At 45.1% G+C, this 24,475-nt stretch overlaps 1 protein-coding gene across 1 annotated transcript in view; it reads left to right on the top strand.

The window, feature by feature from the left end:
* rptor (regulatory associated protein of MTOR, complex 1) overlaps positions 1-24,475 on the top strand; it is a 225,792-nt gene that overhangs the window by 157,471 nt on the left and 43,846 nt on the right. The window contains exons 17-24 of the mRNA XM_083656294.1: positions 1,205-1,396; positions 6,825-6,965; positions 7,304-7,424; positions 7,670-7,813; positions 9,241-9,396; positions 16,789-16,907; positions 23,132-23,235; positions 23,489-23,666. Of these exons, the coding sequence (XP_083512420.1) occupies positions 1,205-1,396; positions 6,825-6,965; positions 7,304-7,424; positions 7,670-7,813; positions 9,241-9,396; positions 16,789-16,907; positions 23,132-23,235; positions 23,489-23,666 (1,155 nt within the window). The remainder of the gene's footprint in view (positions 1-1,204; positions 1,397-6,824; positions 6,966-7,303; positions 7,425-7,669; positions 7,814-9,240; positions 9,397-16,788; positions 16,908-23,131; positions 23,236-23,488; positions 23,667-24,475) is intronic.

Below are 24,475 nucleotides of genomic sequence, written 5' to 3'. Positions count from 1 at the left end.
CTTGAAGTCGGTGTAAACAATCCAAAATTCAAAAAGTTATTCTTTTCCTTTGTTATTGTCATCTATAGTGGTTATTTGCATAAAAACACACAGTTTGATTAGGAAATGATTATATCTTTATTCAAATATGTGCTTTGATTAAAAAAAAAATTGTAACTTGAGTTACTTGACAAAGTAACTGGTATAATATTACTGAAATCCTATAAGTAATAAGTTATATTACTGAGTTACTGCTAAAAGTAATATATTACATGTAATATGTTACTTTTTTGACACTGCTTCTAACGTGCTTCACAATCGATAACATAAAAGCGATATTTTATGAAAACAAGGCAACACAAATGCAAGATAATACATAAAACGAACAGTTGCTCATGTTCTAATGTTCTACTGCAAAAAATAAACTGGGTTTAAAAAGGAAGTTTAAAATAGAAGGTCAGTTATTTTAGCTCATGTTAAGCTGTCACAAACTAGAGGGCCAATTACCTTTTGTTTACAAAAAAATGTTTAAAAGGGCAGAAGGGGTTCAGATGGAATAGGGCATGCTGCTTCAAACCTCATACACACAGTGTGAGATTCCGCTATTTGGCGATTAGCTCGCTAATGAGTTACAAGCTCAAAGCCCAGGGCCTCTTCACTGCTCAGTAGGGCTGGTATTGGCCTTGTATTAAACATTGGATATTGGCAGCTCAGTGCTCAGCTCTGACCACAGCTACAGAAGAGCTGTCTGCAAAGAAATTCTATCCTACTTGCACATTTGACACATTTTAGTTATTTAATTACCGATGTGTGTGCCGATGGCGCGCTGTTGCATGATGACGCCTAGGTGGGTGGGCGGTGTCTGTCTGTCGGTCACGATTTTGGGAGCCCGTGGAGCGGGCGATTTCCATAACTGCAGCCATGGAGCATCATCTCCAGAGTCTCCAGAGCATCATCTCCAGAGTCTCCAGAGCATCATCTCCAGAGTCTCCACCCTAGGAATCGAGCACGCGTAGCGCGCAAGATTCCCAGTAGTGTAAAATCCGTTACTGTAGTACAAAATGCACAACTGAACAAGTCTCACACTCACCGCTCCTTCCTCCTCTCTGCTTCCTCTTCCCTCCACCTCTCAACCTCACACTTTTCTTTTTTCCTTTGCTCCATATCCACCTCTCTCTCTCTCTCTCTCTCTCTCTCTCACTCATACCTTCCTCTCCCCCACCAGGAGGCCTGCCTGCAGGGCAACCTGATCGCCAACTGTCTGGAGCAGTTGTCGGACCCCCATCCGCTGCTCCGCCAGTGGGTGGCTATCTGTCTCGGCCGCATCTGGCAGAACTTTGACTCGGCTCGCTGGTGCGGAGTACGGGACAGTGCCCACGAGAAACTCTACATCCTGCTGTCAGACCCAATCCCAGAGGTGAGAGGTTGATGGATACGATTCAGAATCCAGAAGGTCTGAAAAGTTCGGGCATTGCCAAAAATGTCTGGAAATTAATGGAAATAACCAAGGTGTCTTCAAAAAGGAGGGGGTATCTGAAATGATATCTCAAGTCAAGGCCTTAGAAGGTCTTGGGTACAGTTAAATGAAGCATCTTAAATCTTAGATATCTTGTTTCTTAGGTCTTCAGAACTTCTGATTGTTTCTCATTCTCATTGTTTTTGTTGTTGTTGTATACAGTACCGTAAATTCCGGACTATAAGCCGCGGCTTTTTCCCCGTTTTTTGGCCTTTTTTGGCCCCTGCGGCTTATATAACGGTGCGGCTTATCTATGGATTTTTTCAAAAAAAAAAAAAAAATCTCTCTTTTTTAGCACTCTTTCTAACTATAAATCCACTTCTGTTTTAATTTCCTCTCTTGCCCTCTTTTAACAACATAACATAACATAACATAACACAACACAGGTAAGCAGAAAGAAAAAGACGAAGCAATCACCGCCATGAATGAGGAAATGACTCACCTGCTGGAGGCTGGAGATACACGGCTTGGGCTAAACTTTTACTCCGTGAAACACTATCGATTAAGTCCGACATCGCTCAGAGGTTTGAGCAGCTTGAAAACAAGTTTGAAAACGTGCAGAAGTCCATCCACTCACTCACTAAAGAAAATAAGCAAACCGTGAACAGAGTTTCTAATGCGGAAAAGCGCATCAGCGCACTGGAGGACAAAAACAACACAGTGAGTCCGAAAGTGGATAAAATGCAAAAACAAATCGAACCCCTGCACACGCAGGTTGATGACTTAATCAGCAGGAGTAAAAGAAATAACATTCGCCTGATCAATGTAAAAGAGGGAGCTGAGATTGGTGACATGGACGCTTTCGTGGCAAAATCCTGTGTTACATCCTGGACCTGAAGGAAGGCGAGAAACCACCAGAGGTGGACAGGGCACACCGGGCGCCTCGGCCACGTCCAGACCCCGGCCTGCCACCGAGGGCCATCTTCATCTGCCTACTCCGCTGGCCCGACCGTCAACTCATCCTCCAGGCTGCGGGGAAGAAGCCCCTCACCTGGGAGGGTACGCGCTTTTTCGTCCGGCAGGACCTCTCCGCGTTGGTGCAACAGAAACGCGCAACATACAACAGCATCATCGAAAAGGTTAAAGTCAATGGATATCGCTTTGGCGTACTGTACCCAGCGAGACTCGTCATAACCATTGATGGACAGCGGCGGAACAAGAGCTCAAAGTGAAACTGCCGAATATCTTTTGAGTTGGACTGGTCAATAGTACTGTGAGTAACTAAAATAAAAAAATAAAAAACGGAATTCTCTCCTTTTTAGCACTCTTTCTAACTATAAATCCACTTCTGTTTTAATTTCCTCTCTTGCCCTCTTTTCACCACACCGCGGACACTGTGTGCACTGTAAAAAAAACAAAAAATACCATTAAAACACCCGCGGCTTATAGTCCGGTGCGGCTTATATAAGAAAAAAATAGTCACCTTTGAAGGTGCGGCTTATAGGCCGGTGCGCCTTATAGTCCGGAATTTACAGTTCATTTTAACTGGCATTACAAAAAAGTCTTAAATTAAGTTGATGACACTTGTAGATCCAATGAAACACCATACATTTGTCAAATGTTAGATTTAAATGAATCCTGTTATGTGTATGTTATACAATAGTTTTATAATAAAAATGTGAGTACTGGATATTCTGAGAAACCTTTTTCAAGACCAATACCACAAATACTGTTTTGTTAAGACTCTAAAAACAGAACCATGAAAATGTTCTCCAGGATTTAAGCTTTCACGGCCATTCCCAAACTTAAGAATGCCACGGCCCACTTTGAAAACCTTCTGAAAACCACCCAGCTCTTGAATCACAACTCTGATCAACAGATAAATGATTTAGCTATATATTTTTTATTTAGTAAACAACATGTGAACGTGGGCTTATGGGCACTGCAGTGTAAATTAATAATCCAGTATAATAGCAATGTTTATTGTTTCACTTTATAAATTAAAAAATATATTTTTGGTTGCATATCTGACACAGGCACATCACAAAGTGCAGGGGGGGAAAGCTATCACAGAATCAGTGGCAATAACAGTAACCAATGACAAACTGTATCTCTCCCTCCCTGTTTTTATTTATTTATTTATTTATTTATGTATTTGTTTGTTTATTTATTCTATTTTATTTATATTTCGCTTGCTTCCCAGCTAGCTAGCATGGATGGTACCTACATATTTATCAGGGTGTCTAGTTATGCTACTAACAGAAGCTCTGCTCTAGCTTAAAAACTGAGCTCGCCAGAGCTCGTCAAACACTGTCTGCTCCGTGCCATAGGAAATAGCCTAATTAGGAATTACCGAAGTCCAGACCTTGGTGACCGTGTAGCTCGTTGCCTACCTGCAGTACTTTCACAGCCCAGCGGTGGGCTGCGGGCCACACATTGGGAATCACTGGTGTACACTTTATACCAAACAGATTCAATAATGTGAAACACACACACACACACACACACACGGGCCGAACCCACAAAGCCTTTGAACAGTTTGGATGCACCGTATTAAAGCGGGACGTCAACAGCTGACTGGGTTGTGTGTGAACCGCAGGGACGGTCAGCCAGAGTCTGTCCTGAGGTTCACCCACACACTTAGTGCCCTTACACACACACACACACACACACACACACACACACACACATACACACACACACACATACTGTACAAAGCAAACACACGCACATGTACGCAAACCTGCACACACACAGACATGGAACATCTGTTGCCAGCACTAACATCCTCCCTCCCTTGGACAGACAGCTGCTTTGGGTTGAAAGTGGGGTCTGCAGACACACACATCTGTCCGTGCACACACACACACACACACAGCTACACACACCCACCAGTACTTTCTCAACCTCAGTTTAATTTACTGTCTTGTTTATTTATTTTACATTAATCATTTAGGATGCAGGTAATTTAAAGCCATTGGAGACTTGGACTGATTGATCAGAATTGACTGCATGAAACTGTTGAAAAATAACACATTTACACTGATAAATGACTTTCTCCTTGTGTGTGTGTGTGTGTGTGTGTGTGTGTGTGTGTGTGTGTGTGTGTGTCTCACCTAGAGCCTGGGGAAGAGGAGTGGGGATGCAGGGAAAGTGATAGGTGTGGGCCGGGGGAGGGGGAGCAGGTGAAAGAGTGGGTGCAGAGATCAGTGAATAAGCAGAGAGTTTTAATTAAGTTGAAGCCGGAGCCTGCCGGCACGGCCCCAAGACGACACTGTTGTTTACTCGTGGTTTTCAGCTTGCATATCCACGCGCACGCACCCGCCCATAGAGTACATGCATTGAGCTGGAGGTGACTTCTTATTTCTCCCCTATAACCTTCAACAATTCTTCACAGATATTCCCCGTTAGCTGAAATGTATTTATCTATGTACAGTAGCCAAGCAGCACTTTTCCTACAATGTTGTTTACAACTGCAGTATCTTTTATCAATTGGGAGTCAGGGGTTGGCTATTGAGCTAAAAAGAGGGGGTGGAGCAATGACCGGGACCGCTTAGGCAGGGGAAATTGGCAATGTACAATTGGGAGAAAAAGGGAGGAAATCCGAAGAAGAAGAAAAGATGTCGCATGTCCAGTATGATTTCTTTTTAGATATCTCGTTTAGAAAGCGGTTGTGTTGACACATTCTAATGCTTGCCAAAAACGTCACCATAACAAACAATAGATCCAGTAATCTGCTTTGTGCTCTCCTTTGGTCCAATTTGGGAGTCCAGTCCCCCGTGAAAAATACATCTACCTTCCACTGTGTGTTTGGATTACAAATGAACCGGAGAGAGAAAGATAGCAACAGAACGCAGCTCACAGGGACATGCAACCCTGAGCATCGTTATCGCTTTTCATAGTGTCTAGAGATTTAGAGGAAACTGTACCGTGATTACCTTTAAAAGGTTCATCCAGTGATCCAAAAAAGCATTATTTTTAATGAGACTGGTGAGCAAATATTGGGTTTACAAGGCAAAGGGCCAACTTCTGCCAATTGAAAAACACAGAGGTGTGAGAACAGTACAGAGAGAGACAGAGGTGTGAGAACATTTACAGAGAAAGTCAATCAGACTTGGCCATCACTGTGGCTCCTGCGTCACATCGCTGGGGAAGCTAAGCAGGTCTAGCTGTGGTCAGTCCTTGGACGGGAGACCATCTGGTGTTGGAAGTGGAGTAGGAGGACCAGTAGGAGGTGCTCTTCCCTCTGTTCTCCTAAATAATATCCCCACCCCCAATGCCCCAGGGCAGAGACAGGGACTCTGTCCGGTGAGTGAGCACCGTCCATCGGATGAGACGTTAAACCGAGGTGCTGACTCTCGGTGGTCATCAAAGACCCCATCAGCGCACTCGCAAGAGTAGGGGTGTAACCCCGGTGCCCTGGCTCAATTCCTACACAGGCCTGGCCTTGCTTCCATCATGGCCACCTAATCATCCCTCGATATCTAATTGGCTCTTTCAGTCCTCAACTCTCCACTGAGATACTGTAGCTGATGTGTGGTCAGTGTTCTTGCACACTGGCTGCTGGCTATCACGCAGGTGGGTGCTACACATAATGTAGGTGGTGGATGAGTAGAATTCCCCTCTCCACACACACACGCACACGCACACACACACACACTGATATGTGAAGTGCTTTGGGTGCCTTGAAAAGCGCTATATAAACCCAATGAATTATTAATCAATTATTTAAAAAAATGAAAACACATAGAATAGCTTTGATCTTGTGCTTTGAAATTTGTAGACGCACATTCTGTACTTTATAGTCACAAGATTCTGTAAATCTGTGTTTTAAATTGCTCCCACAAGAAAGTGTCACAAATAAATGTGTACATTTATACCCGATGTAATGACAGTTGTAAACTTGTGAAACAAACTAAGACATTTTTAACGGAGTACTTACAACTACATCTTCAACGGTGATTACTGTACAACATGGAAATGTGTCAACAGCTGTGGGTCGTGAGTAAAGGCTGTTACACACTAAGAGCAATGTGAATATACAGCACGAAATTGCGATGCGAATTTTGACCCACCTGTCAATCACGGCAACAGATGTGTACACGTCGGACGTGACTTTCTGAAAAAATCGACCGTGGTCCGAAAAAATAACAGCGCAATAACGCTCAGCGAAACTTCGCCATTGGTATGCACGGTTGCATTGACTGATAATAGACTTGAAAAATGTTATTGACGTGTGAATTAATCACACGAAAGAAACGCCCCCAGTGTGCAAGGACCTGAATTTTGTTGTTTTTGTTGAACTGCAGCTTAAAGGAACCAAGAGGGAAGCGAGTATACAGCGTGGTCACTCACGTCTGTAACGACGCTCTGTGTTGCTATATTGTAGGTAAGGTGTGCTGCGGTCTTCGCTCTCGGGACGTTCGTGGGAAACACTGCTGAGAGGACGGACCACTCCACCACCATCGACCACAACGTAGCCATGATGCTGGCCCAGCTCATCAACGACGGCAGCCCGGTGGTCCGCAAGGTGACTGGAGCACATGAGCACTTTTTGAAATGGTGGCAAAATGCTTTACAAACAAGTCATAGTATTCCCATGAAGTCACATGCATTTCCTACCAATATTTTGTCTGTGTTTGTCATTTGATTGCAATCACTTGTTAATTTATTACAATCACCTGTTATTTTCCTACCAAGATGGCCGTGTGGTGGTGTAACAGAATGCTAAGAATAAGACAACAGTAAATACAGGGCATATGCCTGATAGGAATCACAAATGTGGTTACTTGCTAAAATCGTCATCAAGCATGACCACATTTTCTGTTTTGATCAATAAAATTGTGTACGTGTGTTTGCGTTTCATAGGAGCTGGTGGTGGCGTTGAGTCACCTGGTGGTCCAGTATGAGAGTAACTTCTGTACCGTGGCTCTCCAGTTCATAGAAGAGGAGAAGAACTACAGTGTACCGTCACCAGCCAACACTGCAGGTAGACACATTTCAGACTTCCAAACCAACAGGACTTTGTGGAATAAGCATGAGGTGTTGGAAAAAAAACTTATAATATATATGCACATTTATTTGAATTTTCTTGTCAATATTGGAGTGTTATTGAAGTATTTTTAATTGCACTTTACATTTATGTTTTAGGCATTTAGCATTTTAGTCAGTACTTGAGTCAGGAGTTAGATTATCGAGGTTCTACGCTTGTGTCCCTCCTGTGTTTCCGTCCAGAGCCTGGTAACCTGACCCCGGTGAGGGACAGCCCGGCCATCCCGCGTCTGCGCTCCGTCAACTCCTACACCAACATCCGAGCCGCTACCACGGCCCGCACCGCCCTTAACAAGAGCCTGCAGAACCTCAACCTCAACGAAGAGGGTACGACGGAGAGAGGCATGCTGGGAAATGGAGAGAGAGAGAGAGCACAAGAGACAGAAGGAGAGAAATAAGATCAAGCAGAGATTTGGATGAATCCGTGGGAAAAAGGAAAGGAGGGGAAGAGAAGATTTTGTCAGTTGAATGACAGAATTGAATGCAGGGAGAGACCGGAGAGCCCAACTGAATCATTGCTATTCCTGAAGTTTACTCGATAAGCATCAATAAAGGCCTTCTCGACAGGTCGTGACCAGCTTGCAAAAGCTGAAATAATAGTTTATCATTCAGTCAGTCTGCTCATATGTATTCCCCCTAACTCTCCGATGCACCAGTAACTGGAGATTGGTCATCGTCTACCTCTTCATGTCATCGTCATAGGGCTGTGTTTAATCTGCGGTTTTACCTCACTCCAGAACTGAGCCTGTGGGAATTTCTGTAATTCAAATTCAAACACAGACATGTATGTTCTGTGTTTGTGTTTGGGCCAATGTTTTGAACTTGAGCTCTTAACCCCGTCTCCGTGTCGCCGCTCCCTGACTCAGATGTCTCCACCCTCTGTCAGCACTGCCTGGCTGAGTAATGCACACGCCCTGACGGAAGCTAAATCACTGGCTCGCGCTAAATCGCCTAACCTGCTGCTGACACCATTTCTAATTCACGCTCACGATGCTTATTGCAACAGGCAGCGATGTTTACCATCAATAACGGCAGAGCATATTTCCATTCTCTTCCGATCTCCATTGCCACATCTCAGCATGCAGTCAGTTAGGAGGATGCATGGCGTTGGCTTTTGTACGAGTCAGAATAATGTTTGCTCATAATGGGAGTTATGGGTGGAGATGCCCGGGCCCCACATTTTGGAATGAGTGTATGAACAAGTGGGCAGGTTCTTGTGTTGCCGTCTAGCCTCGAGGCATAACGACTGCTTACACGGCTTATGACTGCATACATGCACCTCATGCCATGTTGTGCGTTCAGGTTCAAGATCAAGTTCAGCACAATTGGGATTTGTCTTGGCAAGTTCGCTTAAAACAGACAAGAATGGCTAAAAATGAACCAAGACATAAAACACTTACACACAAAGTAAGACATAAGTTAGAAGCAATAAAATGCATGAAACAAAATGAAATGGACCACGGAGATAGAAACTCTATTGTATGTTGATTTGGATGTTGCTTTTTGATGGGTTTTTCTTGTTTACTCCTTCCTCTTCTTAATTTTCACACTCTTTTGTTCTTCTTCATCCTATTCTACTTACATTTATGAAGCTCGTGGTTTTTTGGGGGTGTTTGGATCCGAGGGTAACTTGCGCTTTGTGTGTGTGTGTGTGTGTGTGTGTGTGTGTGTGTACGCGTGTGTACGTGTGTGTGTGTGTGTGTACACGTGTGTGTACGTGTACACGTGTGTGTACATAATGTTTCTCCATCCAGGAGGTCCAGCAGCCTTCTCTCCCGGTAACTTGAGCACCAGCAGCAGTGCCAGCAGCACCCTGGGGAGCCCCGACAACGACGAGTACATCCTCTCCTTCGAGACCATTGACAAAATGAGACGGGTGTCCTCCTATTCTTCCCTCAACTCCCTCATAGGTAAGGCTTACCAGTTGTACTGCAGCTCTACCACACCTCCCTCATAGGTAAGGCTTACCAGTTGTACTGCAGCTCTACCACACCTGGTCCTGGGAGTGCTAGCAGTGTGGACGACACGCACGCTGTTGATACACACACAGAGGGAGAGACACATGCCAGCATGACACATTTATCCCCTGCTCCTAGATTCCCATTCAAAGCAGGTAATTTCAGATCATCAGAAGTGTCTGACATGTGTTGGGTTCCAAAAAGCTGTTCATCCATTTTGGAAAACAAATGTTCTCTGATGCTCTTTGATCATTCTTCATAACATACAAATTGAATCTTCTAAAATGTTGTTTGTCAGTCAAAAACTTCAATAATATCCCATGATCAACTTTACCATCAAGCCAGCCAGCTATGATTTTCTATGTTCAAATGGCGGCGTGCTCATTATGGTATGGATGAAGCATACTATACATTTTGTATATTTCTTAGACCTTCATGATATTAAAGGTCTCATATTATAGGTATTATTTTCAAAGCACACTGAAGAACAGTATTGGTATCCTGAGTCTCTGTATATTTGAAAACGGAATAATGAGAAATTAATTATGGGACTTTTAATTTTACATTGGCTGCTGCCTCGTGGTAAGGATTAATAACTCACAACTCCCAGCAGACTTAAAGAGAGGCTGCGAGCAACCTTAATGGTAGATGTTCAAGTGTGTATCTTTGCGTGATGCCGTATCAGCACAGCAGGCCTGAGACAGTAACAAGGACTGTGTAACATGGTGCCAGGACAGACGGGAAGGGGCACCCTAAGAACTCCAGTAACCATACCAAAAGGACTTTGCTTGAGAGAAAGAACAGGCGGAAACAAAATGAATGAGTGACGACCCTGAGATTGTGATGGCGCCAGAAAGTCAGGCCACCACCAGAACCTCACAAACGAGGCTAGACATGGAGAAGAAATTTGCCGGTCTAGTGATAGAGCAAACAACCTGGCGGCGGGGGGGGGGGGGGGAGTATATGTGCAAAGAACAGCAGGGCAGAGGGGTGCGGCGGGGGGAGGGGGGGGGGGGTCGCCCTGCGAGCCACCTGAGGCTATTAGAGTGCTTTTCCTGGTTCACGCTGAACACGGACTCGCTCGCTTCCCCCTGCACCCGCGTGATTGGCGGGCTCCACCATGCGTGCTGACAGCCATTAACTCACTTCCAGCCCCACGGGATGGGGGAAGGAAGGAACGGGGGATTCCCCATTGTTGTTGTTTTACTTTGCGAGTTGCAAAGCGCTCGAAAGCTCCCAGCTTCCCCGTCACGTTCCCGCATGCGTTTCCACAAAGGCACAATGGAGTTTAATGAGTCGAAATGGAAAATCAAATGGAAAAGTAAATTGAGCTCTAGAGGATAGGTCAATTTGACTTGGCATGAAAGCAGGTTCAGGTACTATAATAATAAAAATCCCCCCTTTCAAAGGGATTTCTTCGATTTGTTCCTAAATGAATGTCACCATGTTGAACTTAGTTCATATCGGGTCAGTTAGTCTTCTTCATTCGCTGTCAACCATTTGCAAACTATAAATTAACAATGTATATTTAAGCATTTCTTAAAATAGCATTGCATGTCCCATCCCTCTATAGCAGCTTCATGCCAAGCACCATTAGCACTCCTCTGAGACCGCGGCACAATTTCCTCCGCTTTGAAATTGAACTTTAACACAATGTACTTTGTAAATCTGGATAGAGGCTCTCTCTCTCTCTCTCTCTCTCTCTCTCTCTCTCTCTCTCTCTCTCTCTCTCTCTCTCTCTCTCTCTCTCTCTCTCACACACACGCACACACACACACAGGTTTTCAGTCACTCACACACTTCTCATCCACTATCGCACACACACTACGTCTGGGCGATATGGACAAAATCAATCTTTTAGGCCATGTTCAGACTAGATTTGTGAACTTTAGTGACCTATTAATGACTTTATCCAGATTGGTTTGATCAGTCTGGACGCTCCATGTCTGATTTGTGTCACTTGTCCCAAACCACATATGGAGGTAGTTTCCAATCTGCTTTCGACTGATGTGACTTCAGTGCGGACACGCAGATCCACCAAATCTGATTTGAACGTCACTCGCAACTCGTCATCAAATGCTTCTGCGCAGGAAAACCACGTCACCAACGTACGTATTTATTTACTGACGCCCACTTCGTTACCATAGCAACCCATGCAGATAGGCTGTTTAGGTCTGGACACACAGATCCGACTTGAGAATCAGATTTGTGGCAGTGCAGACACACTCCCAAATCAGATTTGCGAAACCAATCAAGATAATGATGATTAATGACTTTATCAGCAAATCAGATTTGCCGGTAATGTGAACATGGCCTTAGAATGGGGATTTCGCTTAAATAAGGTCTGTGGTTAACAAAGTTAATTTGTGTTCAGCAGGATAATCTTCACAAACGTGAATCCCTTTTAGGACTTTTGAAGCGTTTTCTGAAAATCGTGTTTAAAAAAACGCATTTACGTTTCAAATGTCATCAAAGTGATGAACGTTTGGGAAGATTATCCTGCTGAACACAAATTAACACTCCCATCAACCTTTTTTAACCACAGACCTTATTTTATGTGAAATCCCCATTCTAAAACCCCAGTCACTTTTCCCCTGAAGATCCAACATGCTACTTCCGTACTCAATCCTGCGGTGCTCTATTCAGCTGAGTGCTTGTAGTTTGGCCCTTTTTTGCTGCTGTTTACCCATTTGTTTATTTTGTTTGTTTTGAATATTGAGTCTTTCTATAAGGCTTTTTAACTCATCTGTAACAATGAATAATTTGTTTCCCTTCTTTTGGTGTCTTTTTTTCCCTCTTTAGTACTCTATCATTTTGTTTTATCACCTCTATGTTTTATCACCGTGCAAATAAACCAAACTAAAACTAATGGCAAGGCAAGGCAATTTTATTTATATAGCACCATTCAGACACAAGGCAATTCAAAGTGCTTTACAAGGGCATATCAATACATTGAAAATAAGACATTAAGATTGCATTCAAAAGACATTGAAAGCAAGAAAACAAAAAGACATTAAAATTGCATTTAGAAGACCAAAACAAAAACAAGCAAATAATTTGCCAACAGTGTGTGATAGGGCTGTGCAATAAAATCGATGGCATGATATTTTTTTCCCGCAATACTGTTTTGATATTTCAGAAAAATAGTGTGATACATGTCATATCGCCATATCGATTTTTTGCACAGCCATCTGTTCAGTGACACAATAAGAATACTTTTTATTTCAGTGCGTTCAGTAACACACTCAACGCTCAGTAGTTTTGACTCAATGTGTGCATTAAGTTATCAATATAAAGTGATGTACATATTATTACACTACCTGGGTGGTACACAGCGAGTTGTAATTTCAGCTCTATTTCTAATTTTCAGTCAATTATGTAGAGTATTGCAATATATTGCAATATGTATTGTATCGCAATGTATCGTGATACAATCATATCGTGATATGTATCGTATCGTGAGGTGAGGTCCTTGCCAATACCCAGCCCTAGTGTGTGACTCACTGGACAGTTGCACGCTCTCGCCACGCACTCTTGCCTCACAGCAAGAAGGTCCTGGGTTCGATTCTCGCCTGGGATGCTCTTGGCACTGGGGGTATGTCTCCCCATGCTTTTGGGGCCTAGTGCCCACAGGTGGGCTATCTCGTGAAAAGGGCCTTTCTGTGTGGAGTTTGCATGTTCTCCCTGAGCTCCCCTGGGGTTTCCTCCATATATACTGTAACCCCCACTTAAAACATGCAAGAAGATCGTCGTCTAACCAGCAGTGGTTGGAAGAAGTTGGTCCGCGGGCGCTTCACTGCAGCTGCCCAGCGCTCCTGGCCAGCCCGTGGAAGCGGACGAGCCAGGAAGGGAAAAATGTGGAGGTCAAATTTCACGGCACCACCAGCACGGGTGTGCATGCATGACAAATAAAGACGGGGTTTGTCCGTCCTGCTTAATAGTGCTTAATTTGTTGATTTATATATGCATGAAAGGGTAATTCTTTGCATTTATTGTCTTTCTGTCTTTCCTCTCAATAAGTTCCCATCTAATGATTTAGATTGCTAGAAAAATATCTGAAATGGCACCGCCCCCCTTCCTAACCCAGGCATTCACAATATGCACTCTGACATTAATGTTTTGCTAAAGCAAGGGCTTGGCTTCACTTCCACCTGTGTCAGTGGATTTGAGGGACTCGCCCATTATAAGGATAGCAAAGACGTGATATACGGTTGCTTACAGCTGTATTTTAAAATACGCCTCACAGAGGAATTTCCTCTCTGCTCTCAAACGTTATGTCTCAGCCACTCCAAAAATCGCCATCCAGCTCTAAATGTATTTTATGACATCTTTCAGAATTTAAACGACTGTAAAATAATGATGCAGACAGTCTTGCATTTAGCCAATAGTTAACATATTTTTCACTACTGTGTGTGTGACTGTGCATCCATTTCACTCTGCCGAAATCTTCGAGCGGCGCGAGTGTCAAACCGGGACAAGGCTTTCAGCCAGTGAGTTATATGTGCCATCACATTCCCTCATGTGGACTGTGTAGAGGCAATGCAGTGGTAATTTGTGTGCACTCGTAATGTAGCACAGCGCTTAAATGGGAGAGGAACCATATTTCACATTCATCAGCTGACTGTTTAGCACAGCAGCTAGCGAGCTAGCTAACCGTCCCTAATCATATCTATCCTGGCGGTCAGGCTATACAGCCTAATCCCCTCTTTAACGCTGTCACTCACTTTCTCCCATACCTGTCTCTCCCTCTCTCCTTTTCCTCTCTGCTTGTCCTCCCCATCCACCCCTCTCCTCCTTCTTTTCCCCCTCCACTCTCTCCTATTCGCCCTTTCTTCTGCTGTCTTTGATCTTTATTTTTCAAGATCAAAAAATAAAGTTGATTGTTAAACTGTAAAATATCCTGCCTCCATTAACAAATCTCTCCGTAACTTTATTGTGCAAAATGACATCAGGGCACTGAAACCGTAAACCCTTACTGAGAATTTAATAATCATTATGCCTCCGCCGGCGCCGGCGATAGCCAGGCCGGAGGCATTATGGATCCGGGTTGTCCGTCCGTCCGTACGTCCGTCCGATGTTCGTTAACGCGATATCTGAGGAACGCCTTGACGGAATTTCATCAAATTTGCCTCAAACATCGACTTAGACTCAGGGATGATCTGATTAGATTTTGGTGGTCAAAGGTCAAGGTTACTGTGAACTCTTGAACGCTATTTTCAGGCTTGTTAACGCAATATCTCAGGAATGCCTTGCCGGAATTTTATCAAATTTGCCTCAAACATCGACTTGGACTCAAGGATGAACTGATTAGATTTTGATGGTTAAAGGTCAAAGTTCAAGGTCACTGTGACCTCACACATCCAAGTTCCAAGCTCTGTAACACAACATCTCAGGAGCACCTTGACGGAATTTCGTCCAATTTGCCTCAAATGGCGATTTGGACTCAAGAATGAACTAATGGCAGAGGCATGAATTCGCGGTGCGGTCGTTCTAGTTATATATGTAATTTGAATTAAGAAAAACGATCAAGGATCAAATATACATAAATGTTGCCTATATAATTTTAAAAAATAAAATAAAAAATGTCTGCACGTATCTGACAACATATCCGCCGATATGATATATCTGTGATAGGTCAATATCAGCCGATAATATCGGTCGACCGATATATTGTCAGGTCAGGCTCTACCCAGCACTCAAGCTCCTGCAGTAATGCAGAAAAGTCAGAAATAACATTATCTTGTCCACCACCATTTCTCTCTCTCTCTCCTCCCTCCTCTCTCAGCCTCACACTCCCTCTGGCCTCCCTGCTCCTCACCTCTCTCTCTCCCCAGATCCTCCCTTGTTCTCCTGCCAGAATATTCCTCTGTCTCCCTCATCCATAGTCCTCTGCCTCTCCTCTCTCAATCAATCACCCCCCTTTGGTCTCCTGTCTTTGAAGTACGGTGATTAGTACCATGGAAGCCCCTGGAGAGGATTCTGTGATATACAGAGGGTCAACCGGCCTTCACTCCTTCCCTCTCCCCCCTCAGCAACCCGGAGGGATTCACAGCCAGAGGGCTCTGCTGCACACTCTCTACCCCTCTGTTGTCTCTATAAAAAAGACAAGGAGGAGTAGATGGAAAGAGATGCCCCCCCCCCCCCCCCCACCCGATGGTGGGAAGTACAGAGAAAGACTGAGAAGGAGAGAGAGAGAGAGCAAGATGGGAGGAGACAGAGGGGATAGTGAGGCAAAATGAGAAGCGATAACAGCTGGATACCTCCAGTGCTCAGCGTCTCCACGGCTGAGGGAGGAGAGGGGAAATGACAGATTAAAGCTGACAGGCCGAGGGACGTTTAGAGGAGGGACACCGAGTGCAAGTAGGATAGGCACAGCAAATAAGGCGAGGAAGCTGGCTTCAGTGCAGAGGCAATGTACCGTAGCAAGCGAGGGAGCTGAAGAAGGCGGGAGTGTGTGGAAGGCAAGGAGGATGGAGGGTCGTTGACTGGCACGTTGAGGCCCCAAACAAACAAACAAAAGCAAATAAAACGATGTTGGCCACACGTCCGGAAGCATTTTCCATCGTGCGGTCCGCACGCCGCTGTCTCGGTCTGTTTCTCCATCGTGTATCAGCAGTGCTGATGCATTCCATCAGTGTGGAATCACCATCGCAACAAGCGGGAGTGATACCATCAAGGAAATGACAGGAGAGAGCGTGTAAAATGGTAAAGAAACAAAGGAACAGGCACACGGGGAGGAGGTAGAGGAGGAGAATAGCAACCCACAAGTACGAGGAGCGGTAAACGGAGGGAGGGGATTGAGCAAGGTGGAGAAATCGCCACACCTGTCGCCCTACACAGGCAAAGACAACGGCAAGGATGTAGGCTAGTGACAGACAGACAAAAAGAGATGACTGTCGGAGAGACTCAATGTATCCATGTTAATGACGGCAGTTGACGGCCAGCCATAGAGCGCCAGTGGATGAGGAGAGCCATCTGCTTTTTATTGCATATGTATTAATGATGTACATTACCTGACACCGGAGGTCATCTTCCCTCTGCCACCTCAACAGATCCAACGAGTGTAGTAGAGGAAAATGACCAGGGCGGGATAGCGTGACACTAATGAGATGACAGTTCATTAGCGCTTAGCTGCTAGCATCGCCTTGCTAATGAACTTGCGTTGCGAGTGATCAGAGTTGTACTGAGGAGAAGTGTGGCAGGCTTTGGGTGTGCGCACGTTCATCTGTGTGAGTGGGTTCATGTCTGTAAACCCGATGTCCCTCGCCGAAGAATACGAAACAATGGATGCATGTGTAACAATAGGAACAATAGTGTGTGTGTTTTTTTTGTGCGTCTTTCCAGGTGTGTCCTTCAACAGCGTTTACACCCAGATCTGGAGAGTGCTGCTGCACCTTGCTGCGGACCCTTTCCCTGAAGTGTCCGACCTGGCCATGAAAGTCCTCAATAGCATCGCATACAAGGTACCACGTGCGCACGCGCGCGCACACACACACACACACACACACACACACACACACACACACACACACACCTCCTTCAAACCATTTGCCTCTCTCTTGTGTTTGAGTGTGTGAGCTACTGGGACTTGTTTCTATGTACCTGGCATTTCTCCATCGTACACAAATATTCTGGGAGTGTTTGTACTCTATTGCCTTGGTGTTTGGCTCTTAACTATTGATTGCTTTCGATGTTGAGGATCCAAGAATTTCATTTTTTTTTTCTACAGCTGCCGCTCACTGCAAGTTGCTCCGAAGACGAGCCAATTTCCTAGAATATAACGTAATGGGGCTTTCTTATAAATGGCTCTTTGCCTTTATATCCGTATGGAGACCAGTTCATTTTGTGCCAGTTCTTTTTCTTCGCATGGTTATGCAGAGAAAAAGATCCGTTTCCAACGCCCGTGCCCCCACCCTCCCACTGGCATTTTCCTCTTCCACAAGAACCATTACTTTTGTGCAAATGCAATTAAGGGCCGATGACTCCCGCAGGCTTGGCAGAGCAGAGCGCCGAGGCTGCCGTAACTTAAGGAGCCGTAATAACGGCTATAGCCTGCCCACTCCCCAGCCCAACCCAGAGGCAGCTCTTTTAGTATTTCATACCACCAATACCAACTGTCCCCTTAGTTGCCTTCAGAAGACCCGCATCTCCGCATTAAGACTCCCCACTGGTCCACTATAAAGAACAACAGGGCTTGATAAACGACATAACTGTACAGGCTGCTGCTGCAGCACACTGCTGTCTGTGTGGCCCTGCAGGCAGGCTTCTGTACCCGGTAGAGGCTTGGCGCAGGACACATTTTGTTGTATCTTGTGTGGGTCTCTTATCATGGCTGAGAGATGTTGGTCACCTGTTGTTGTAACCTGACTAAAGGTCCTTACACACCGAGCACGTTTTTTTCGTGCGATTAATTTGCACGTCATTAATATTTTCCGAACCTATATCAGTCAATGCAACCGTACACACCAACGGCGAAGTTTCGCCGAGCGTTATTGCGGTGTTTATTTTTTCGAACCACGGTCGATTTTTTAGAAGTTCGCTTCCGACGTGTACACATCTGTGGCTGTGATTGACAGGTGGGTCAAAACTCGCATCGCAATTTCGTGCCGTATATTCGCATCGCTCTTGATGTGTAAGGACCTTATCTGTTTAGAAATCAAATCAACTCTCACTTAAGCAATTCATTGCAGCCGAGAAATTGCAGAAGGTCTTATTGCGGTCTTGATTTATTTATTTGTTTTACTTTTCTTTTAATTCATTGTTCAGCTCTAGTAACTTTTGTATTGTCATGTAACTATTGACTGAGCAAAGATTGCTGTCGTGTTCATCACACTCTTCCATCCTCACAGCCGACAGAAGTAAACCAGCAGATGTTTGCAGTGAGACGACTTTAATGCTTGCAAGATGGGGAAACACACACGCGCGATATTGCGGCTTTTATTTTTTCGTGCGCATCTGTTGCTGTGATTGACAGGTGGGCCAAAATTTGCCTTGGAATTTCGTGCCGTATATATTCACGTCGCTCTTGGTGTGTAGCGGCCTTTAGCCTCAGAAAATGCTGTAATTTCTATTTGCACTCTAGAAGAGAGAAAGATTTGGTCTGATATCATTTTTATTTTTTGATTAAGAGGGAAAAAAAAAGGCATTACAGCTGTACCCATGTCTAAACACAACAAAGCCAATGACGAGCACTGACAAACCAGGTATTTAATAACTGCTCTTAAATGCCATATTGGCTGCGTTAGTGAGTTGCCATAGATGCAGTCCACATCTCCATTTCTTGCCGGGAGCTCATCAGAGGCAACTTAATCGGAGGACATTTGCCCCGAGTTCATAAGTGTTAGCATTAGCCTAATTCAAAGTCCATCTCTTTTAATTAGGATTTTAAATGTCAAATGTTAATGATTTGTTAGAAAGCGAACAAGGTCAGCAGCTAATTAAAATTGACTTCCCACTCAGACGATGAAAAGCTTTAAATGGTTTTTAATAGGCCCTTCCAGAATTTGTGGTCTTCTCTGCGTGCCACCAGGGTGAAAGGGTCGGCCATCTTTTGAAATCCCATTATTCCAGCGTGTCCCGTCTTTTACTTCTGACTGGATTAAGTGAGTCCCCGTGGATTAGAAAGTAAAGCCTGCATGCTTGGAATTGATGCCGTTTTTGTTGACAACCGTTGGCCATTTTGTTTCTCTGCTCTTTGTCTGTTGGACAAGTGGATAAGAGGTGATAGTCATGACAGGAGGTTATGACTTGAGAGGCTTCCTGACGCTTGACGCAGCAAAATATCTCCCCTCTCACACTCACCAAGACGCCCTCCCAGCACCACACACATCCTCCTTCAGCCCCTCTCTCTCTCTCTCTCCGTCTCAACCAATCCCCGCTCACCCTCAGCACTTCCAGGCCACCGTCGTTCATCAGGAGGGCGTTTGGCACTTTCATCACCAGCGGAACATTTAAGATGCACCTTCAATAATTAACTAGGCATTAAAGAGCTTTGGTTTTTCCATGAGCTGTCAATCATGCCCGTAGCTCAGCGGGCGGAGCCCTTTGCTAATAATATGGTTTATGTTCACCCACTGATTTGTTTGCTTAGTTCGCTCGCTTTCCAGCCAGAAGAGTCACAAAGTGAGGTGAAGCTGGCTGAAACTGATGAAACAGTCAGGAAGTGAGGGGAAGCTGGCTGAAACTGATGAAACAGTCAGGAAGTGAGGGGAAGCTGGCTGAAACGGGAGAGCAAGATGTTTCACAGCGTGGAGTGAAGCAATTGCATGGAACTGATTGCCCCCCATTTCTTGCTAATGCAGCGGTTTTGCAAACATGTGTGTAAGGTTTTCTGGTGAGCTTGTCAGCGGATAAGATCATAAGACTTCCTCTGTTAGCATGATGTTTGTTTACCACATGTTGATGAGGGGCCAAAATGGATGAATAATCCATGAACATGCTGCATAATCCAAGCACTTTATCGAAACTGATGAGCTTGCATGTGGCCAGGATGTTCAAATTCTCTCTGTTCCTTACTAAGTGTAGGTCGCATAACTTGGTGAAAACGTTAACTTTGTTCTCAGTTTTCAAGTTTGGAATTTAGCTGACTTTCCTGTCAACAGCTGCTTAAAGTGAGTGAGCAGGTAGGGGTTCAGTGACTTGCTCATGAGCACTTGGGACAGAGCACATGGTTGTTAATGGACACACATTAACGCTTGAGAAACTCGAACCTGTGTCCTTTTGCTACCAGGACAACCTCTTTAACCACTAGGCCACCCTGCTGTCTGTCTTCTCATTGATGATCCTTAGTATGGGGTCGCTACTGAACAGCTGCACTGTGCTACGACAGCCCCCAAAACTAAATGTGTAAAAAATAAAAATGTATTATAAATATCTAGTTTCTCTGTATAGTCTTTGTGGTATGCATTCATTCTCAAATACACTACTGCCGCATGCGCTAGGACGTGTCATCAGTGATGTTATCTGGGGTCGTAAGGTGTTTCGGGTCTGTCAACATCATACACCCTCGCCCAGTAGACCCAGCCGAGGCCAATTAAGACCCCGACTCACGTCCCAGAAGCCGCTACGGATCAGCCTTACTACTCTGTCTGCAACGTTGCCCGCGGGAGGGGTAAAAGAGAACCCAATCCGCTGCAATAGAGCTAGTGCTACGCCGCAGTATTGGCCCTTCGGTGCATGGAGGATCTAGGCTCTGTGGGTTACTCCTGGCCGTGCTCCTCCTTCGTCTCACCAGACCCTCCCGGGGCAAAGGCAATCCAGAGGCTGAGAGGATACCTCAAGGACGCCTCAAGAGGGCCTGTGCGCTGCACGTCATTTACCTGCGTCGAGCACCTCGCTCTAGCCTGAAGGACCCCAGGCCGCGCCGATCTTGTGCAAACACCATGCAGGTTTCCAGGCTTCACACATACTGTAGCTGGATTACAGCTGCTACACACCAGTTCATGTGAGCTATCCTACCGCAGCGTTGTGGGTGGGCCTAAAGGGCCCGGGCCTACCCACTTGTACAACTGGCCCATCCAAATGACTGGCAGTAAATGGGCAGTAAGCCCCTAGCCTAGCAACCTAGCAACCCTTTGATCTCAGTGCGTGAGAGCTGCGTTCAGGCTCATCATCCCTCCTGCTCTCCTCTGCTCCCCCCGTCTCCAACCTTCCCTGAACCCGCAGCTCGGACACATTTCATCACATGAGCTTCACCTCGCTCTTCTTTGGGTGGCGGCTTAACTGTCGGTGGGCAACAGTCGCTGTAATCAGTTATACGAGGAATCAGCGTGACGTCACGACACCGCAAATCCCCCAGAAGCGAAGCAGTTAACTAGGATGAGTTGTGCCAAACAAACGTTCATATCTCAAAAACTATAAATGACATTGTTTATATTTTGACATTCTGAGTGAGAGCAGAAGTAGCTCAAGAGTTTGATGTCTAATATGCATGTCGTACTCGTTGTGTGAACTGTCGCAGCTTTTAAAATGTAAACAACATAGCTGGGGCTAGAGTGAGCACTCAAGCCTGGCTCCATAGGGTCCCGTTGCCGTTTCCCCCCCGGAAACGCGGTTTGTTTACCAAAATGCTGCTCGGCTGATCCCTCGTATTATATTTGGGTTTCCTCGCAGAAGGAAATATGACGTGCGAGAACAGAACGGAGCTGTCCACGCAGCTGAGGAGGCATCGTCGACAACGCACACTCCAGGCAGCTTGGATGAGCTTAGTACTGAGAGGAAATGAATGAGTAGGACAAGGAGACATTATAATTGGCACATCGCTATAGACTAGAAGGGTGGTGTCCTCGAATATTGACTTTTACGATGTAATTCAATTTGTTCTGGTAAAGGGAGCAGTACGTGTCGTACAGTACTATGCATGCATAATGGGCATGGCTACTCTTTCATCCATGGAGCTCGTTCTGCTCAGCAGCATACTGTTTTATTATTGCACGATTTGAGCAATATACCTGCATGTGCTGCTTGTAATACAAACTGTTGCAGTTGAAACTGTCAAACGAGGCCAAACAGTATTAACTTGTGTAAAAGGCCCATCCAAAATTACTTTGGCCCATCCAAATTTGAAATCCCGGCACCCATCATCTCTATAAGTCTATATGTCTCACTTCCCAGCTTGTCAAAAGTATACTTTATTTAGCTGCTTTTGTGTTTTATGGTATTGACATGTCTCATCTCATTTATCTTGCTGTACTGCAGTAGCAAATATGCTTAGATTACTGACAGGCCGTTTTCCATTATAACTCTTTTTTTCTTACATGTATTTATTCATTCTTTTGCTTTGTATTTTGTTCTTTGTTCTTATTTCCAAGTAGTGCAATTGAATTAAGCACTTAGAACAGCTAACCAAAGTAACTGATGCTTCTGTACCATCACAGATGCAGTGGATTGTTTGTACAGTATGTGTGCTTCACATAAAGTAGTCACAAACTCTGAGCCTCCTAAGCAAATATCTCCCTCCCTCCCTCCCTCAGCCGTTTAGACACACACACACACACACACACACACACACACACACACACGCGCGCGCGCGCACACACACACACACATGCACACACACAAAAGACCCTTGCCGCAATTTTGTAATTAGCATAGAAATCAAATCAAAGGCAATTGCAGGTAGTAAAATGTGTTTGTTGGTGTTAACTAGATTTACGCTGCATAGTTTTTTCCCCTCCACCTGGCTTTAGTAAACAACAACTCTGCTATTCATCAGTGATGCTTTGTCTCTATTGTCCTTATTAGGTTTACTTCTCCCTTGTGAGCGGCCATTAGACAGCTCACAATGAAGAGGCTATATCGCTGCTCTACTCAATGAGGAAATGAAGGGAAACTTTGTTGCAGAAGTGTTGCACTTCTGATACACTATTACAGTGGCAACTGTTACCCAGATTTTTGGGTATTGCTTCTAATTTTCATGTTAATCTTATCCCTCTCACGATTTTACCTACCCCCCCTTTTTGGCCAGCACAAGCGGGCCCTATTCCTGGCTTTGTCCAGTCCAATTTGCGTGCCGATGCTCGTGAACGCTTTATCGCGCTGGCCATATGCTAGGTTCCGACCTAGCCTTGTTTAACCTTGCTTTCCACTTTCTCTTCTCTTGGCCTTTGCAAATGAAGCCTGGTTGTTTCCAGTGGGGATTTCTTTGTGAGCTGATGGTGAATCAAACCGCCGTCTCTTTTCTCCTCAGGCAACGATGAACGCTCGGCCTCAGAGGATCCTGGACTCTGGATCTCTCACCCAGTCGGCCCCAGCCAGCCCCACCAGCAAGGGCACTCACATCCACCAGGCTGGGTGAGGGGAGACCAACACACACACACATGCGTGCATGCCCAAACATACAGAAAATAAAAAATCCTGAATCCCCAAAACATACACACCATGTATACAGCTTCTTGTTGCTAGCAAAGGCTAATGGACACATAAGAACACACACGCACACACACACAGAGGATTCAGTTGAATGAACAAGAGTATGTAGGAACATTCGGTTGAAGTGCCTTTGCCTCAAACTCCTCCTTCTCTACTCGTTCCTCTGCTTCTCCAGCGGCTCTCCTCCCATGCCCAGCGCCAGCAGCTCCAGTCTGACCAACGAGGTTCCCAAGCCGCCCCCCAGGGAGCAGCCGGCCACCCGGCCGCCCTACACCCCGCCACAGGGGGGGCAGGCGCCCCACTCCCACCAGTTCCCCCGCACTCGCAAGATGTTTGACAAGGGACCTGAACAGGTAGGGAAACTGCTCAGTAGCTAGGTGTAGGTGTGTAGCTAAATCTCTATGTTGGCGAAAATAAGCTGCCCACAGGGATGCAAACTAGTTACCCTTAGGAGGCAGTCACCTTTTTGATCCCAAAATAGTGGATGATTTTCAGTAGCCTGGGTAAACCCAGCCCCCAGTGACCTGCTCTCAGACCTGTTCGCAGTCACAAGGTAGTGACTGGGAACTCTGAGAGCAGGTCACGTGGGGGCTGGGTTTACCCAGGCTAGATTTTCAGTGGTTTTGTGTCTACGCTGGTATATGTCACCTTTTTCACTCTCCATGAGTTTGCATCCCTGTGCCTGAGGAAAAGGGCTGAGCTTGAAACATGTTGCACATGCTGCATGTTTCTAGCCCACATATGTTCACCTGCTCATTATGGCCTGTTGTTTATTTATGAGCTTTTGAAGCTTTAATAAATATTTGATGTAAAGTACGGTGCTTCCAATTCCTTTGTTTTGATTAGATCCTGTACCCTTTTCTTCCCCGAAAAAATACAATCAAATAAAAAGAAGTAGGATACAATCAAATAGAGAGCCAAGGTGAACGTCACTTCCTGCTTTTCTCCCTGTACCAGCGTGGACAAAATGAGAATGGTGGTGAACTGAACGGAGCAATACGCTACCTTTTTGATCCCGTTTGAATTGTGCCACGGGAGTACACACGTCATATTTGTCAATGTAAAAGATAACTCTGCAAGTCGAGAAAGTTTGTGGTAAAACTGTTGTTGATGGTGTGACATATAATGTGCGACTTTCTTGACATGCATGGTTATCTTTTAA

This window comes from Poromitra crassiceps (genome assembly GCF_964638095.1).
Source record: "Poromitra crassiceps genome assembly, chromosome: 19".
Lineage (NCBI taxonomy): Eukaryota > Metazoa > Chordata > Actinopteri > Beryciformes > Melamphaidae > Poromitra > Poromitra crassiceps.
This window is presented reverse-complemented; position numbering and strand designations above follow the sequence as displayed.